At 52.8% G+C, this 18,800-nt stretch overlaps 1 protein-coding gene across 2 annotated transcripts in view; it reads right to left on the bottom strand.

Moving 5' to 3' along the window:
- MAP3K1 (mitogen-activated protein kinase kinase kinase 1) overlaps positions 1–18,800 on the bottom strand; it is an 80,630-nt gene that overhangs the window by 27,119 nt on the left and 34,711 nt on the right. For both annotated transcript variants that reach the window (XM_078622151.1, XM_078622150.1), the window contains 3 exons: positions 4,870–5,023; positions 1,442–1,636; positions 465–659 (listed from right to left, as the gene is read on the bottom strand). In XM_078622151.1, the coding sequence (XP_078478277.1) occupies positions 465–659; positions 1,442–1,636; positions 4,870–5,023 (544 nt within the window). The remainder of the gene's footprint in view (positions 1–464; positions 660–1,441; positions 1,637–4,869; positions 5,024–18,800) is intronic.

The raw sequence follows: 18,800 nt of genomic DNA, 5'->3' as shown, positions 1-18,800 counted from the left end.
CACCCCCCGCCTCGCACACCTGAGTTCGGCACGGTTGGCGACATACGGTGGCGCGAAAGAAGTTCAACATACGTGCATATACATACAGCCGCAAAGACAAAGATCGCCCGTGTGGCCTTAACAGACTGTTGGGGCAAGTGCTGTTAGCGAGTAGCAGCAGCACCTATGAAGGCCGTCACGGCACAGGAGGGGGGTGGGGGTGGCCAGCACCACGCCCGGCCGCCTTTGTCTCCCCAGTGGCGATGTTTATACACACACACCGCACCGGGTATTCATTTGAGGCCGAGTCGACCCAGGGGGGAGGCTCAGATAATCGTCACCGGTGTCGGTTTGCCGCGAGCCGAAATCGAACTCGTGTCGCCGGGTTCGCAGCGTAGCAGGCGTTAACCGTCGCACCACCGCTCCCCACCACCAGCCCCCCCCCCCCCCTTCACCGCCCTCAACGTGCGTGAATCCGGGCGCACCTGGGGGCCGATGAAGACGCGGAATTTGTTGTCGGGAGAGTCCCCGCCGATGAGGAACGAGTTGGGTCCGATCTGCTGCAGCAGGTAGAGGCGAGCGCGCATCACCATGCTGACTCGCCGCTGCGTCTCCTCGGGGCCGTAGGGGGACAGCCCGTCGGGAGAGGGGGCGCGCCGCGGAGGGGTCACCCGTCCGCTCTGATCGCACGCGGCGCAGGGCGGCGCAGGGCGGCGCAGGGCGGCACAGGGCGGCACAGGGCGGCACAGGGCGGCACAGGGCGGCACAGGGCGGCACAGGGCGGCACAGGGCGGCACAGGGCGACACAGGGCGGCACAGGGCGGCACAGGGTGGCACAGGGCGGGGCAGGGCGGCGACGGCAACACCGGCAGCAGCAGCACCGGCGGGGTGAGAGGGAGGGGAAGGGAGCGGAGCGGAGGGGAGGGAGGGAAGGAGGAGAGTGGAGTGGAGGGAGGGGGGGAGTGGAGGGAGGGGGGGGAGTGAGCGGGAGATTGGAAGGAGGGGGGAGTGGAGGAAGGGGGGGAGTGGAGGGAGGGAGGGGAGGGAGGAGACGGAGGGCACATAGTTAGAAGATGTCACGCTACACAAGGGCGATTGCTGATTCAGGCGATATGCAACTTTCTGACCCCATGCCCCTACGAGACATCTGTGGGAAGAAGAGCTCCATAGCTCACCGGATTCATCCTCCAGTCAGATATAAAAATTCTGAATCCAATAGGGGAGAGTCGTAACATTTGCGTGGTGATTCACCGACCCTCGCTGCAGTGCGTGCGTACGCCGTATCACGGCGCGATCCAAATTGATCGTCCATATTTTTCTTTTCGTGTGCGTTTAGTGTTGTCGTCCTTCCCAATTACCACGGTTGGCTACGTACGCACGGTGCGAACGAAGTTCAAACGCACATTATGTTTATTATTCACTTCTTGGTATCGCCAAATACCGGCAAACGCTAACGACTCACCGGCGCGGGCGACGTACGGCGCTTGCGCTCGCCGGGAGACAGCGCGGGCCGGCTGCTGCCGCCGCCACCGCCGCCACCACCGCTGGCCCCGTTGGTGGAGCACGGCGAGGGGCTGCGCTTCCTTCGCTCCGCCTTGCCGTCCGTCCGCCCCTCGGCACCCCTGGACGGCTCCAACGCAGCCGGCGGCTTCACCACCTGAGCGTGCGTGCGCGAGTGCATACGTGAGTGCGTGAGTGTGTGAGTGCGTGAGTGCAAGTGAGTGAGTGAGTGCGTGCGTGAGGGCATGCGCGAGTGCATACGTGAGTGCGTGCGTGAGTGCGCGAGTGCAGGCGAGTGCGTAAGTGAGTGCGTGAGTGCGTGAGTGCGTGAGTGCGTGAGTGAGTGCGTGAGTGAGTGCGTGAGCGAGTGCGTGAGCGAGTGCGTGAGCGAGTGCGTGAGTGCGTGCGTGAGTGCGTGCGTGAGTGCGTGAGTGAGTGCGTGAGTGAGTGCGTGAGTAAGTGCGTGAGTGCGTGAGTGCGTGAGTGAGTGCGTGAGTGCGTGCGTGAGTGCGTGAGTGCAAGCGTGAGTGCATAAGTGAGTGCGTGCGTGAGTGCGTGCGTGAGTGCATCAGTGCGTGCGAGCACCGTGAGAGACAGAACGGGAAACAAAGAGAACGTTGGAGGAAATAACAAAGCGCGCTTTGCATTTCAAAATAGTTTTCATAATTCATTGTCATTTTGTAAGAAGAGACACAACAGTTGTTAAGCTTGGACAGGGAGGCCCAGGGAGTTGGTAGACTATTAGACACCATTCCATTACAAGTTATTTGGTGACGATGCTGCCGCTACTGCTGCTGCCGCCGCTGCATTTTGCAGTGGTGCGCAAGTAACAAAACCAACTCCCAACACATCTGTCAACAGCACTGCGTGGCCTTAAAAGGAAAACAATATCGAGTAGACTCTCGATTATCCGCGCTCATGATGGGGAGGAAGGATAATCCAAAAATATGACCCATTTTCGACGGATCTCTGTGCCGAAAACTACTGATCGATGAGGCGCGTGCTCAGGGATAAAAACACTTTGGTGCTCCCGCGCAGGAAACTCGGCCCACCAGGCGGACAACGGAGCCACAGCCAATCAACAATCAAACTCCGCCCCACTGTTGTAAAGCTATTGCAACTAACTAATGTACTGAAGAGGCGATTACGTGGATTTCGGATTAACCGGAGCAACACATTTGTTCGGTTTAAGCACTCGTAATGAACATTTCACAAAGAATAACAATGCCGTAGAACTGTTTTTAGGCTATTAAATTGGGCTAAAGGGAAAATCCACGAGTTATTAATTTGTCAAAATCTCAGGTGCCGCGGTTAATCCGCAAATCGGACAAACCGCACATTTCGTCACTTGCTGTTTCCAGTTTTCTCTCTCTGTATCTCGTAGTGCAAATATACATCAAACAGTGGCCACATCTTGTCTGGCACCGAACTCTTTCGATGTCTTCGTCGTCAAGCCGTTCTCTGTTAGAGGTCTTCCTCTCTTTCCAGTTGCTTCCATTTTTCACCCAACAACAACAACAACAACCCACTTTTAATTTTCCTGTTGTTGTTGCCCAATCCTACTACTACATGTGTGTGTCCAAATAGCACCAGTTTCCATCTCATCACTGCCTTGCATCATCACAGTATTCTACCAAGGGCAACCTTTTGCTTACTTTTTCAATCCGTTCGACCCGGTACCCCAAACGCAACTAAAAGTAAAAACGATTTTCTACGTAATCGGACTTCTTTCGCACCTGTAAATAGCCAACTGCGCTAATCAGAGGTGCAGTGTTGAGTCTATTGTCAGTGTTGAGTCTATGGTGCAGTGTTGAGTCTATGGGCAGTGTTGAGTCTATGGGCAGTGTTGAGTCTATGGGCAGTGTTGAGTCTATGGGCAGTGTTGAGTCTATGGGCAGTGTTGAGTCTATGGGCAGTGTTGAGTCTGTGGGCAGTGTTGAGTCTATGGGCAGTGTTGAGTCTATGGGCAGTGTTGAGTCTATGGGCAGTGTTGAGTCTATGGGCAGTGTTGAGTCTGTGGGCAGTGTCGAGTCTATGGTGCAGTGTTGAGTCTATGGGCAGTGTTGAGTCTATGGGCAGTGTTGAGTCTATGGGCAGTGTTGAGTCTATGGGCAGTGTTGAGTCTATGGTGCAGTTTTGAGTCTATGGGCAGTGTTGAGTCTATGGTGCAGTGTTGAGTCTATGGGCAGTGTTGAGTCTATGGTGCAGTGTTGAGTCTATGGGCAGTGTTGAGTCTATGGGCAGTGTTGAGTCTATGGGCAGTGTTGAGTCTATGGGCAGTGTTGAGTCTATGGGCAGTGTTGAGTCTATGGGCAGTGTTGAGTCTGTGGGCAGTGTTGAGTCTATGGGCAGTGTTGAGTCTATGGGCAGTGTTGAGTCTGTGGGCAGTGTTGAGTCTGTGGGCAGTGTTGAGTCTATGGTGCAGTGTTGAGTCTATGGGCAGTGTTGAGTCTATGGGCAGTGTTGAGTCTATGGGCAGTGTTGAGTCTATGGGCAGTGTTGAGTCTATGGGCAGTGTTGAGTCTCCAGGCAGTGTTGAGTCTGTGGGCAGTGCGTATGTAGAACTTATTTCGCACCATTTGTAGCCAACCGCGCTAATCGGCAAGCGGATCGGTTGTGGGGGCAGGGGGGGTGGGAGTTTTGGAGGTCGCCAACTTTTGTTTGCCGGGCCGCTACCTCGGACGGGGCCTGGTGTGTAGGCCGTCAAATTAGCGGTCGAAATTCAATCGCGCGGCAGTCATCGCCACGGAGCGCGCAAAGAATCCCTTTCAGCGGGAGGCGCGGCAGGTCACACGGCGACAATACTGGGGTGCCCCCCCCCCGCTGCCGCCCCCTCCCACCAGCCTCTCCTCTCTCCTCTTCCCATCAGCAACTCGGCTCTTCCCCCCCACCCCTCCCCTCCCTCTCTCTCTTCCCTCTGCTCTTGCCCTTACTCCACCACCCCTACACCACGATCGTGGCACGTCGCATCCCCAGCACGGCGAAACGGCCGAAAGGCTCTCTGACCCTTCGCTTTCTCTCGTGCTCTCCCGGACTCCCGATCTCTCCCGATCCCCCACTCTCTACACTCTCTCCCACTCTCCTGCTTTCTCCCGCTCTCCCAACTTCTCCCTCTCCCCCGATCTCTCACCCTCTCCCGATCTCTCACCCTCTTGCACTCTCCCGATCTCCTACTCTCCCGATCTCTCGATCTCCCGCTCACCCACTCTCTCACCATGTATAGGTGGAGGGGGGGGGGTAATCCTCGGTACCCACCCTGTGAGGAACCTTCTGTCGGGCGGAGGGGAATATAAAATGTAACAAATATTTATATACAACAAAATATATTTTTAAATTAGCGACGCCAACGTCTCCAGTATCTCCCTCCGTCTCTCTCCGTCTCGGTCTCACCATGGGCCCCCTCTTGCCCTTCTTCTCGAGCCACTCGTGCTTCCACGACGGCATGCAGGTGCTCTTGAGCTTCTCTCGGATGAGCCGGTCCTCCGGCCGCTCCTCCATCTTCGGCAGGCCCTTGGGCGCCTCCTTGTTGGCCTCCGCCGAGCTCCTGGGTGAACAACCAACGAGAGGAGAGGGGCGCTCTCGTTAATAACCAAACCGGCTTCCCCACCCCCTGCCAACCCCATATCGTGGTGACTAGGAGATGTTAACCGCCCCGCCTGGTAAACAGGAGGTCTGTGGTTTTGATCCAGACCCTGACACCTGCTGTAGATTTGAAGTTTACGTGTCTCTCTATCTCATCATCATCATCATCACGGTGGCGAGGAGATGTTAATTACCTCGCCTGGTATACAGGTCCGTGGTTTCAATCCCGACCCTGACGATGCCTGCTGTATATTTGGAGTTGGCGTGTCTCTCTCTCTCTCATCATCATCATCACGGTGGCGAGGAGATGTTAACTACCTCGCCTGGTATAGAGGAGGTCTGTGGTTTCAATCATGACACTGACAATGATTGCTGTCCATTTGGAGTTAGCGTTTCTCTCTCTCTCCCCGTGGTCGCGTAGATTTTTCTCCGGGTCCTCCTCCTGTTTTTTTCCCCGTCCACATTTTAGAATCAACATCATGCGTCGATGAGTATTTTTGCGCTCCCGCTATATGATGACACCCTATCATTCGCAATGGCCAAATCATATTATTTTTTATCCTGAATAAATCCGATGAGCTATGAAGCTCTCTGTCACAGATGGCCCAGTATTGGGGGGGGGGGGGCGGGGAAGGGCCGCAAGTTATTACAACAAAAAACAATACAGAAAACCATGACGAGTGAAAAGCATAGGGACGGTAAGCAAGTCACTCACAAAATAAATACGTAAACTAGAGTATAATTATTATTATTATAATAATTCAAATGAACAATGCGGCATTCTATCCGAGGATCCCAGTGCGCAATGCATAGAAAGCAGGAAACAAAAACAGCACCGGGGGCAACCGACCAAACTAAAGAGGGAAGGGACACCTACTTTAAAGGGATGGGTTTTCAAAGCGGACTTAAATATACAAGTTCAAATCGTGCACAAATGCCCCCAAAGCCTTGGGGCAAGGCAGCAACACGAGAGGAAAGAAACGTCCCCCAGACCACACCCAAGGCCGACGATGCACAGTAGTGCCCCCCACCCCCACCTCCCCTCAATACTACATACCTTTCACAACCCCTGATCAGTGATTCTAGATTTGAAGCTTTCGTGACTGCCAGGATTCATACTCTTGTGCTTTTTCGGTAAAGTCACGTAGGTAAAAATTAAAATTTATAGAAGTAATAATAGAAATAAGATAATAAATCACGACGTTTCGGAGGCAACACACGACTTGTGTTGCCTCCGAAACGTCGTGACTTATTATTTGATTACTTCTATTAATTTTATTTCTATTAATTTCATTTTTTACCTACGTGACTTTACCGAAAAAGCCTTAGAGTATGAACCCTTATCAGTGCCTACCGTGTAACAGACCAATTCAGGCCTTTTTAGTCACCCCCGTGCCATTAAACATCTCAACGTCTATGCTACACACCAGCGGTCCACAACCTTGTTGGCACCAGGGACCGGTTTCGTGGAAGACAATTTTTCAAGGACCGGGGGGGGGAGGGGGGTTCATCATTGGGTCTTTCCCCCTTTTCAAAGAAGCTCCACATGCAGCGACGTTTGTTTTTTACTCATTGTGGCTAGGGGTTAACTTGTGGGCTCACCAAAACTGTGACTGAGACAAGTGCGCAGTGCGGGAAAGAAGCGCGGACGCAAGGGGTAAATACAACAATGGGGGCGGGTTCCACGCACAGACTCACCGCTCTCACCACTACGCGGTGTGTAGAGTGTGAACACACACGGACTCACCGCTCACCACTATGCGGTGTGTAGAGTGTGTACACGCGCGGACTCACCGCTCACCACTATGCGGTGTGTAGAGTGTGTACACGCGCGGACTCACCGCTCACCACTATGCGGTGTGTAGAGTGTGTACACGCACGGACTCACCGCTCTCACCACTATGCGGTGTGTAGAGTGTGTACACACACGGACTCACCGCTCACCACTATGCGGTGTGTAGAGTGTGTACACACACGGACTCACTGCTCACCACTATGCGGTGTGTAGAGTGTGTACACACACGGACTCACTGCTCGCCACTATGCGGTGTGTAGAGTGTGTACACACACGGACTCACCGCTCGCCACTATGCGGTGTGTAGAGTGTGTACACACACGGACTCACCGCTCACCACTATGTGGTGTGCAGAGTGTGTACACACACGGACTCACCGCTCACCACTATGCGGTGTGTAGAGTGTGTACACGCACGGACTCACCGCTCACCACTATGCGGTGTGTAGAGTGTGTACACGCGCGGACCCACCGCTCACCACTATGCGGTGTGTAGAGTGTGTACACGCACGGACTCACCGCTCTCACCACTATGCGGTGTGTAGAGTGTGTACACACACGGACTCACCGCTCACCACTATGCGGTGTGTAGAGTGTGTACACACACGGACTCACCGCTCACCACTATGCGGTGTGTAGAGTGTGTACACACACGGACTCACCGCTCACCACTATGCGGTGTGTAGAGTGTGTACACACACGGACTCACCGCTCACCACTATGCGGTGTGTAGAGTGTGTACACACACGGACTCACCGCTCACCACTATGCGGTGTGTAGAGTGTGTACACGCGCGGACTCACCGCTCACCTCCTGCTGCTGTGCGGCCCGGTTTCCTAACAGGCCACGGACCAGTACCGGTACCGGTCCACGGCCCGGGGGTTGGGGACCCCTGATGTACACTACAACATACCTGTCAACCCCTTATCAGTGCCTACCTTATTACAGACCAATTCAGACCTCATTGGTCACTCTGTGACGTTATCAATCTGAACGTTCATCCCACAAAGTCCCGTCACGAGGGAGACACACAAAGACACAAATTATGTTACGAAACTAAAATGTATTAATGTTGATAACTGGTGTCAATGATGCTGTTCATCGTGCTACCATCTGTGATCTTGCATGCCGATGCCGCCGCCGCTTGCTTGCTATGCGGATGCACACACTCGTGTTGCAAGCGTACAACAATAAACACGGAACATTACGAAGGGTTAAGCAACCTCTTTTTTTTTTTTGGCCGTGTGATTTTGTTGTTTTGCCCGCATTGAAACGGCTGTACGCCGTATGGACCAGAAAACTCTATTTCCCTGCACAAGAATACGCGCTAAACCGTACGGGTTGACACGGTACGATGCAGTAAGATCTCAGAGTACGCAGACCTGCTCATACGCGACCCCCCCCCCACCCACCACCGATTCATACTTATGCGTTGACTCTCTCCCTCCCCTCTCCTCTCTCTCACCTCTATGTATCGCGTAGCGAAACGTTTCCGAGCACAAGCATCACCATCCAACCCCCCCCCCCCCTACTGGGCAGCTGTCCCTGTGCGGCAACAAGGTGGCTTAACGCCCGGCTCGTCGATGGGCAATGGTCTGCCGGTAGGGGGCGATGATTGCTACGTGGAGTAACGTCCATGATTAAGTGTTTTTTTTTTTTACGCGTGATCGCGTAAATATATAAGTGTGTGTCGTTAACACCGCCGCTGCCACCCGACCACAGCCAATAACATTATTAAGGTTTGTTACGTAAACAAAAACGTACCAATTAGTGACTACTCCAGCGCACAAAACCTCATCTAATTGGCTGTGTCGGGTGGTGGTGGGTCTAAGGATCTCCGCGCGGGTCTATGTACGTGCATGCACGTTGAACTTCTTTCGCACCACCGTACGTAGCCGGCCGTGCCCAAAATCGGAGTTGCGGGTGGAAAGGGCAACAGACTAAACACATAAAGCAGTTCTGAGTCTACGGGTCTCTCTGTGTCTACGGGTCTCTGTGCGATTCTATAGGTCTCTGTGCGTGTCTATGGGTCTCTGTGCGTGTCTATGGGTCTCTGTGCGTGTCTATGGGTCTCTGTGCGAGTCTATGGGTCCTTGTGCGAGTCTATGGGTCTGTGTGTGAGTATATGGGTCTGTGTGTGTGTCTATGGGTCTATGTGCGAGTCTATGGGTCTCTGTGCGAGTCCATGAGTCTCTGTGCGAGTCCATGAGTCTCTGTGCGAGTCTATGGGTCTCTGTGAGAGTCTATGGGTCTCTGTGAGAGTCTATGGGTCTCTGTGAGAGTCTATGGGTCTCTGTGCGTGTCTATGGGTCTCTGTGCGAGTCCATGGGTCTCTGTGCGAGTCTATGGGTCTCTGTGTGAGTCCATGGGTCTCTGTGCGAGTCTATGGGTCTCTGTGAGAGTCTATGGGTCTCTGTGAGAGTCTATGGGTCTCTGTGTGAGTCTATGGGTCTCTGTGTGAGTCTATGGGTCTCTGTGTGAGTCCATGGGTCTCTGTGCGAGTCCATGAGTCTCTGTGCGAGTCCATGGGTCTCCGTGCGAGTCTATGGGTCTCTGTGTGAGTCTATGGGTCTCTGCGATAGTCTATGGGTCTCCGTGAGAGTATGTTCGTGCATGAACGTTCAGCTTTTTTCGCAGCACCGCACTAAGTCGACCGTGCCTAAAGTCGGAGGTGTCGGGGGGGGGAAGGACAACAGGCTGAACAACAACCACAAGCAGCTTTTACCCAATTTAGTGAAAGCAGCGGAAATTTTCCAACGTCCTGCCAACACGGAGACTTGACTCCACGTCTACGGGACCCCCTTATGAACTGCCCAACCGGATCAATCGATGCTCCGACATTCTCACTGCCCCCCTTTTGCGTTGTTTCGCCGTTTGCCATTGACCTCCGGTCTAACGCCGGTGCAGAGGACGAGGCCATGAAGGAGGCCCCGTCTCGGGTGCAGAGGCCAATCAGTTTCAAGGACAATGCACGCGTTGTTATTCTTATTAAATCAAAGCGTGTTTTTTATCTTGCACGTTTTGCCACGAGCACGTTGTGTGATTAATGCAGACTTGACGATGCCTCGCAATAGGTGTGTCTATTTGGCGTTGGAACATCTAAACGCCCACAATTGTTGTGCTTTTGTGTGCATGTTAGTTTGTCGTCCTTCACTCGCACCTCCGATTAGCGTGTTTGGCTATGTACGGTGTTAAAGAAGTTCAACATACGTACGTACATACGAAGTTCAACATGCATACGTAATATTATTGCCGGGAAAAGCCTGAACGTTGTTTAAACGTTTCATCACTCTGGTTTTAGAATAACACAACGGGAATCATTGTCCGTTGTGCACGAAGCTGATGGCGCGTAGTATTTTGTTTAGGTTAATGTACATCTGTACGTTGAACTTGGTTCACACCGTACGTAGCCAACCGCGCTAATCGGAGGTGCAGTGTTGAGTCTATGGTGCAGTGTTGAGCTTATGGGCAGTGCTGAGTCTATGGGCAGTGCTGAGTCAATAGGCAGTGTTGAGTCAATAGGCAGTGTTGAGTCTATGGGCAGTGTCGAGTCCATGGACAGTGCTGAGTCTATGGGCAGTGTTGAGTCTATGGGCAGTGCTAAGTCTATGGGCAGTGTCGAGTCCATGGACAGTGCTGAGTCTATGGACAGTGTTGAGTCTATGGGCAGTGTTGAGTCTATGGGCAGTGTTGAGTCTATGGGCAGTGCTAAGTCCATGGGCAGTGTTGAGTCTATGGGCAGTGCTGAGTCAATGGGCAGTGTTGAGTCTATGGGCAGTGTTGAGTCTATGGGCAGTGTTGAGTCTATGGGCAGTGTTGAGTCTATGGGCAGTGTTGAGTCTATGGGCAGTGTTGAGTCTATGGGCAGTGTTGAGTCTATGGGCAGTGTTGAGTCTATGGGCAGTGTTGAGTCTATGGGCAGTGCTAAGTCCATGGGCAGTGCTAAGTCCATGGGCAGTGTTGAGTCTATGGGCAGTGCTAAGTCCATGGGCAGTGTTGAGTCTATGGACAGTGTTGAGTCTATGGGCAGTGTTGAGTCTATGGGCAGTGTTGAGTCTATGGGCAGTGTTGAGTCTATGGGCAGTGCTAAGTCTATGGGCAGTGTTGAGTCTATGGGCAGTGTTGAGTCTATGGGCAGTGTTGAGTCTATGGTGCAGTGTTGAGTCTATGGGCAGTGTTGAGTCTATGGTGCAGTGTTGAGTCTATGGTGCAGTGTTGAGTCTATGGTGCAGTGTTGAGTCTATGGTGCAGTGTTGAGTCAACAGGCAGTATGTACACATATGTACGTTGACCTTGATTCGCACCGTACGTAGCCAATCGGGCTAAATCGGAGGTGCGGTAATACACAACCGGCGTGTGTGCTGAGCCAGTAAACTAATTAGCACGTTCTGTTTACGTGACAAAACCTTTACCGATTGTGTCGTGCCGGGCGGTGGTGGTGGAGGGTTTGACGACACATTTATAGAGGGTGCTTCAAAAAAATATTAACACCGATATGGAACTATCGTTTTTAATGGAAAAACAACGAATAATAACACACTGTAACATGATAACAAATGTCATGTTAATAGCTTCCAAAAGTGAGTCTCCACTTGTTCGCCATCATTGTCAACACAAGCCCGGAATCTTCTCCAGGTGGTCTCCCGAGTCTCGTGGTATTGTTGCAAATTCTCCCAATCGTTCACATTTTTTTGAAGCACCCTGTATATTTCCGCGATCTAACCCACCAAAATAAACCTTCTGTTGTGCACAAAAAGCGCTTGGCGGCAGAGGGAGAGACAGAGAGAGGAGCGCGAGGTCACGCCGCTCCCCTCGCTCCGTGGTTTTTTTCTCCCTCTCTCTCTCAAGGTTCAAAAGGGAAGGGGGGGGGCAGCAACGGCGGCCCTCCTTTGATGCCGAGTTTTGGCAGTGAAAATGATGCAAAACAAAAAAACTAAAATACTCCCTCGGTAAGACACAAAGCCGGGCGGCGCCATGCCCCCCTCTCCCATTTTCCTCCCCATCCTCCTCCTCCCCACCCTAAACCAAAACAAACAGAGTGCTTCACAACAGCACTTGCCCCAACAGTCTGTCAAGGCTATACGGGCGAGAGGGAACCTTTGAACTTGTCTTTGCAGGAGTCTCAATGGCCTCTTCACTCAAATAATTTGGCACCGATAACAACGTGAAAATTGGCGCGTGCGGCGCGGAGTCGTACGTACGTACAAGCCAAAGTTACTTACGAGTCTGTGGGTCTCTATCTGAGTCTGTGGGTCTCTGCGTGAGTCTATGGATCTCTGTTGTGAGTCTATGTATGTATTTGTTGAACTTAACATATATACATACGCACTGTAATGTAGCCAACTGTGCCTAAATCGGAGGTGCGGGCAAGGCCAACAAACTAAACTCAAAAAAGCAATTTTAAAGAAATGAGTTTTCAACCTAGATGATTTAAAACTGCGTAGCTCCCAGTGGCTTCCTGATATCGGAAAGAAGAGCGACGTTCCAGACGGCCGCAGAAGTGCATCTGAAAGTGCCACACGATGCACCGATCATCTCCGTTCGACGGCCGAGCCAAAAGCCGCCGCCGCTGCAGCGAGGACGACCGCAATTCGCGCGATGGTGGTTCATCTTCCTTGACGAGATCATCGGGGAGGTATTAGTGTGTATTTAACATGCACGCACGTTAAATGCACCGCCGATTAACGTGCGCGTTTCGCTACGTAGGTCATCAAGAGCAACGTTGCGTTAAACTAAAATCAGTTTAACACGTAGTGGTGGTAGGGCTTTCGCGACCAATATTATCCACAAGAGTTTTTTTGTTGGGTTAGATGGCATAAATATAAACGCATCGGTAAACACCGCCACCACCACCACCTGACCCAGGCAATCATTAAGGCGGTTTGGTCACGTAAACAAAACGTGCAATTTCGATTACTCGCTCAGCACTAACCGGTTGCGTGTTGCAGAGTAAACTCACGACAACATTTACAATTCCAGTTGCCGTGACGTTTCGCCGGTAATTCCAACAACCAGCCCTATCAGACGGACAGAGTTGTGGAAATATTCGATCTTAAATAGAAGGGGAGGGGGGGGGAATAAATGTGATGTCGTCACTCCTGAGTCAATCAGGTGCGAAGACGGGGGGGTGGGGGGGGTGTCAATGTATTCATATAAATTACAATGGATACCCATTACCGGTTGGGTTATTCAGAGTGTAATCAAAACAAAAAATTCCACGGCGATAATCTTGCCGCCACTGACTATACAGAACTGGGTGCCCGTTATCGATGAGCCACGGGGTACCGTATTCACTGCCATTGGCCACGTAAAGAAACCGGAACCACCAGACACGAAAAAAACACCACCATGGCGTGGTTACCAGAGAGGCGACGACAACAAAAAAACATCCCGGCTCGTGGAGTTAAACAAGGGGGGGGGGGGGGAGAGAAGGTCGAATTATGCCAGAGCCTGGGACCCATCCAGAGCACCGCTCAGCCCTCTCGTTCCCCATCGAGGGGCTTCACCACAAGCCAGTAAGGCCGAGCACGACGGTGCCATGGGAGCAGGCCCGGGGGACGTGGTGGGTGGAAGAGAGAGGGGGGGGGGAGGAGGCTGTCCAATCGCCCCACCAACAGTGGGCACCGCTCTGCATCGGCGATAAATCACGTCCGCCCGTGGCCGCGCCGGGCAAACACGGACCGGAGGTTGGGGCGGGGGGGCTGGGGCCGCAGCTATAAAATAAACTAAAACTAAAGAAATGTTTTTTTTATTTTGCCAGGTAAGGCCCAACTAAGCTGCTGTATGTGTCTCTTTTTCAGAAGCGACCGGGCTATCACAAATGATAGCTCAACGAGGAAGTGGGCTTATCATCATCATCATCACGTGGGAAATTTATAGCAGCAGCCGAATACTCTAAACGCGTGGTGTTGATTATAAACGAGGAGGAAAAACCGGAGGCCCCGGAGAAAAAAAATCCACACGACCACAGAGAGAGTCACGCAAACTCCAAATATACAGCAGACATCGTCAGGGTCGGGATCGAACCCACGACCTCCTGCATACCAGGCGAGGTATTCAACATCTCACCACCGCTATGGTAAGAACGTAGTGGTGGCGGTGGTGGCGACGGGTAAATGGCCCCGCCGTTAGGATTACAGGGAGTTGGGGGGGGGGAGCCTCGGGCCCCCGACAAAGGCACTTTAAAAAAGTAAACTTCCATCGCCAGGCGCCGGCATAATGGAGAGTTTTGAGTGCGATGCGAGGGAGGGAGTGGAGGGGAGGAGTGGAGGGAGTGGAGGGGAGGGAGGGAGGGAGGGGAGGGAGGTCACGCTGCACAAGGGCGATTTGCCGACGCAGGCGACCGTTGCAGGCAATAGTTGCTGCAACGGTGTCGTTGTTGATCCATAGCTCACTGGACTCCTCCAGGATAAATGGAGACTCCGATTCTGATAACGCGGTCGGTGCTAACCACACTGCGCCGACACCACCGCCAGATAAAGTCAATCTGTTTGAATGGCATAATCGCCCGGCTTTAATGCAATTAAGTTGAGCATCCGCTTTTCCCGTCGCGTTGAGCCAACTGGACTCGGAGGTCGGCGGGCGCGGCGGTCGAAACGATAAACGGGGACAACGTTCATCCCCCCACCCCAACCCCTCTGTCCACCACACCCCGCAGTCGGATCAATCGGCAAAGTTTGCGTGTGGTGGGGTGGAGTGTGGGTACTCGGGTCCAGCGTGGGAGAAATAGACCAAACCACTCCTCTGTCGCTCGTTCTATCAGAGGCCCGTCCCACCAGCGGTGGTGTGAGCGAGCAAGGGGCGCCACGGTGGCTAGGAGATGTTGACTACCTCGCCTGGTGTGCAGGAGGTCACGACTCTCTCTCTCTCATCATCATCATCACGGTGGCTAGGAGATGTTGACCACCTCGCCTGGTGCACAGGAGGACGTGGGTTCGATCCCGACCCTGCCGATGCCTGCTGCTGTATATTTGGAGTTTGCGCGTCTCTCTCTGATCATCATCATCACGGTGGCTAGGAGATGTTAACTACCTCGCCTGGTGTACAGGAGGTCGTGGGTTCGATCCCGACCATGACGCCTGCGTCTCTCTGTCCCTCTCTCCCAGTGGCCGCGTGGACTTTTCTCCGGGTCCTCCCGGTTTTTCCTCTCCACATCACATTTAGAATCAACGTCAAGCATATTTGGCTGCAGCTATAAATTCCCACGTGATGATGATGATGATGGTGGTGATGATAAGCCCACTTCGTTGGGCTACGATTTGTGATGGCCAGGCCGCTTCTGAACAAGAGCTGTACGGCTCGGTGATGGCGGGGGTCCTTCCACCTGATAAAATAGGGCTGTGCGATTTCACCCTTTTTTATGCGTTTTACACTCAAATAATAAACACAGAAGCTAGGAAATGAAAACAGGACGTGGAGGAGACCGTGGGCGCGATTGCCATGGCGTTGCGCGAGAGGTGGAGGGGGAGGGGGGCGATCGGGGGGGGGGGGAAGGGGCATCGCGAGTAATCCGCCAGCTACGTGAACTCGTGAAACCTCGATAGCCAGCGCCAAAAATTAGATGCGCCGCTCTGAGCTCCGAGTGCCGGCCGGGCCGGGTGACCGCCCGGCGCTGCTGAGAGGAGGGTCAGCCACGTTGTGTCCCGTTGTCCCTGTGAGGGGTGGTTGACCCCCCCCCAACCACCTCCCACCCACAACACCTGCAACCCACGGCGCGTGTCTTGCAGCAAATGCCACAACCGGAGCATGTTTATTTGTGGGGAGCGTGGCAGTTAACGGAAACCCGACGACCTCGAGTGGCAGATTTCCACTCGCAGCCATCATCGGGCCTCCCCCTAGGACAGGGGTGTCCAAACTTTTTGCAAAGAGGGCCACATTTGATAAAGTGAAGATGGCCGGGGGCCAATAGTTCCTTCTGACATTGTTTTAACCACAAAAGTTACGTGGAAATACACACTGTTATAAAACTATTTTCATTGTCACAATTACCTTTATTTTTTAAATGACAATGTAACCAAATATAAGCCACTCAGGCAGACGGGAACAACTCTAAAAACGCAATTCTGCCTTTCATTCAGTCAGATAACATTGAACAAACTTAACACGTAGGCTTTCGCGACCAATATTGTTCATAATCAACGATTTTTGGGTTTAGATCGCGTTATTTATAAATGTGTCGTAACCCTCCACCACCCGACACGGCCAATCAGTAAAAAAGTGTCACGTTGACAAAAGACAAATAGTTCACTGCTTTAGCCCACCGGTGTGTTGAAGCGTGAAACCACAACATTTACAATTTGAGTACGAAACGTCGTACTCAAATTGAGTACGACGTCGTACACCGGTGGGCTAAAGCAGTGAACTATTTGTCTTTTGTCAACGTGACACTTTTTTACTGATTGGCCGTGTCGGGTGGTGGAGGGTTACGACACATTTATAAATTACGCGATCTAAACCCAAAAATCGTTGATTATTGAACAAACTGTATAGAATACCTTAAATTTCCATGAAATTTATGATGTATTTATTCTGACAGAGCTAGCGAGCCATAAATAACACATTATAAGACCGAAGCTGCGGGCCGTATGAAATCTGCCCGCGGGCCGGACTTTCGACATGCCTGCCCTAGGATGATTCGGTCTAAACCGAATAGCTGGGGTGGTGTGCGTAAACCTCGGCGCCGGGGAGACAAAGGTGGCCTGGCACGGTGGTGGCAACAATGCTCTCCCTGTGCACCGCGCCGGCCTTGACGGATAGGCTCGCTGACAGCACTTGCCCTACGGTCTGTTGTTAAAGGCTATAAAAGTGGGGGGGGACCTTCGTCTTTGTCCTTGTGTCGTGACCTGTGGTGTACGTACGTTGAACTTCTTCGCACCCTACGTAACCAACAGTGCTAATCGGAAGTGCAGTGTTGATTCTATGAGCAGTGTTGAATCTATGGGCAGCTTGTATGGATGTTGAACTTCTTTCGCACCCTACATAGCCAACAAAGCTAATCGGAAGTGCAGTGTTGATTCTATGGGCAGTGTTGTATCTATGGGCAGCTTGTATGGATGTTGAACTTCTTTCGCACCCTACATAGCCAACAAAGCTAATCGGAAGTGCAGTGTTGATTCTATGAGCAGTGTTGAATCTATGGGCAGCTTGTATGGATGTTGAACTTCTTTCGCACCCTACATAGCCAACAAAGCTAATCGGAAGTGCAGTGTTGATTCTATGGGCAGTGTTGAATCTATGGGCAGCTTGTATGGATGTTGAACTTCTTTCGCACAGTACGTAGCCAACCGTGATAATCCGAGTGTGACGGCCGAACACGGTGGAGCGGATGAGACGAAACGGTCCGTGTCTGGTAGACCGAATCCTCGATGTGGGAGGAGGGAGCAATAATGGACCAGTCGACAACTCAAAAGGAAAGACCAGAGGATATTAGCGTACCTCTGAGCACGGTTGGCTACGTACGGTGCAAAAGAAGTTCAACAAAACATACACACATGCACAGAGACCCGTAGACTCGCGCAGAGATCCACAGACTCGTACACAGACCCATAGACTCGCGCACAGACCCATAGACTCGCGCAGAGACCCACAGACTCGCGCAGAGACCCACAGACTCGCGCAGAGACCCACAGACTCGCGCAGAGACCCACAGACTCGCGCAGAGACCCATAGACTCGCGCAGAGACCCATAGACTCGTGCAGAGACTTATAGACTCACATAGAGACCCATAGACTCACACAGACTCATAGACTAGCACATAGACTCATAGACTCGCACACAGACCCATAGACTCGCACAGAGACCCATAGACTCGCACACAGACCCATAGACTCGCACACAGACCCATAGACTCGCACACAGACCCATTAACTCGCACACAGACCCATAGACTCGCACACAGACCCATAGACTCGCGCACAGACCCATAGACTCGCGCACAGACCCATAGACTCGCACATAGACCCATAGACTCACACATAGACTCGCACATAGACCAATATAGTTTGTTGTCCTTCCCCCACGCACCTCCGATTCGCGCGGTTGGCTACGTACGGCGCGAAGAAGTTCATCACACACACACGCATATAGTCGCATTTGCGAGCGTGTCCTTCGGGTGACATTGGCACCCCTCCGTGTGCCGCACACGCATGGCGAACACACACACACACCTCACCACCAGCCAGCGATGCGGCGAGGACTTAATCCAGCGCCGTCGAGCGCGAGTTTATCAAAGCGTGCAACTTTGCGGTTCCCCACCCCCCCCCCCATCGGATTCCAACCGCTAAGCCGCTCGCGCCAAGATACGCCCACCCACCCCCCCATAGCCAATGCCAACGGAAGCGACAGCGGGCAGCACAGACTGGCCGGGCAGCCGCGCCAAGCTCCGAGTAACTCGGCGACCCGGACGTCACTCCCTCCAGGAACGAATAAACCGACCGGCCAATCGACCGGCCGATCGACCGGCCGATCGACCGGCCGACCACCCACCCACCCAATCAATACGCGGTGGGGGCGCCACGGTGGCGAGATGTTAACTACCTCGCCTGGTATACAGGTGGTCGTTGGTTCGATTCCAACCCTGACAATGCCTGCTGTATATTTGTAGTTTGCGTGTCTCTCTCTCTCTTTCCCCCGACGTCGCGTGAATTTTTACCCCAGTTTATCCCTCCACGTTTAGAATAAAACAAACGTTTAGAGCATTTGGCCACTGCTATAAATGTCCACGTGATAAGCCCACTTCGAGCTCGGCATGGCAGCTCAGTTGGGGCCCTACCTGGTAAAATAATAAATTGTTTAGCCTTTAGTTCAATACATTCGCAGAGCACGGGTGGGTGCACTGTGGTTGTTGTTGTTGTTGCTGCCGAGTGGCCAGGTTATAAACGGTGGGTGGCCTAAGGGGCATCGCTTGGGCCAGGTGGCATGGGCGGTAGAGCGAAGCCGGGCCTCA

This window comes from Lampetra planeri, unplaced genomic scaffold (assembly GCF_965212315.1).
Source record: "Lampetra planeri unplaced genomic scaffold, kcLamPlan1.2.h2 scaffold_135, whole genome shotgun sequence".
Taxonomy (NCBI): domain Eukaryota; kingdom Metazoa; phylum Chordata; class Hyperoartia; order Petromyzontiformes; family Petromyzontidae; genus Lampetra; species Lampetra planeri.
This window is presented reverse-complemented; position numbering and strand designations above follow the sequence as displayed.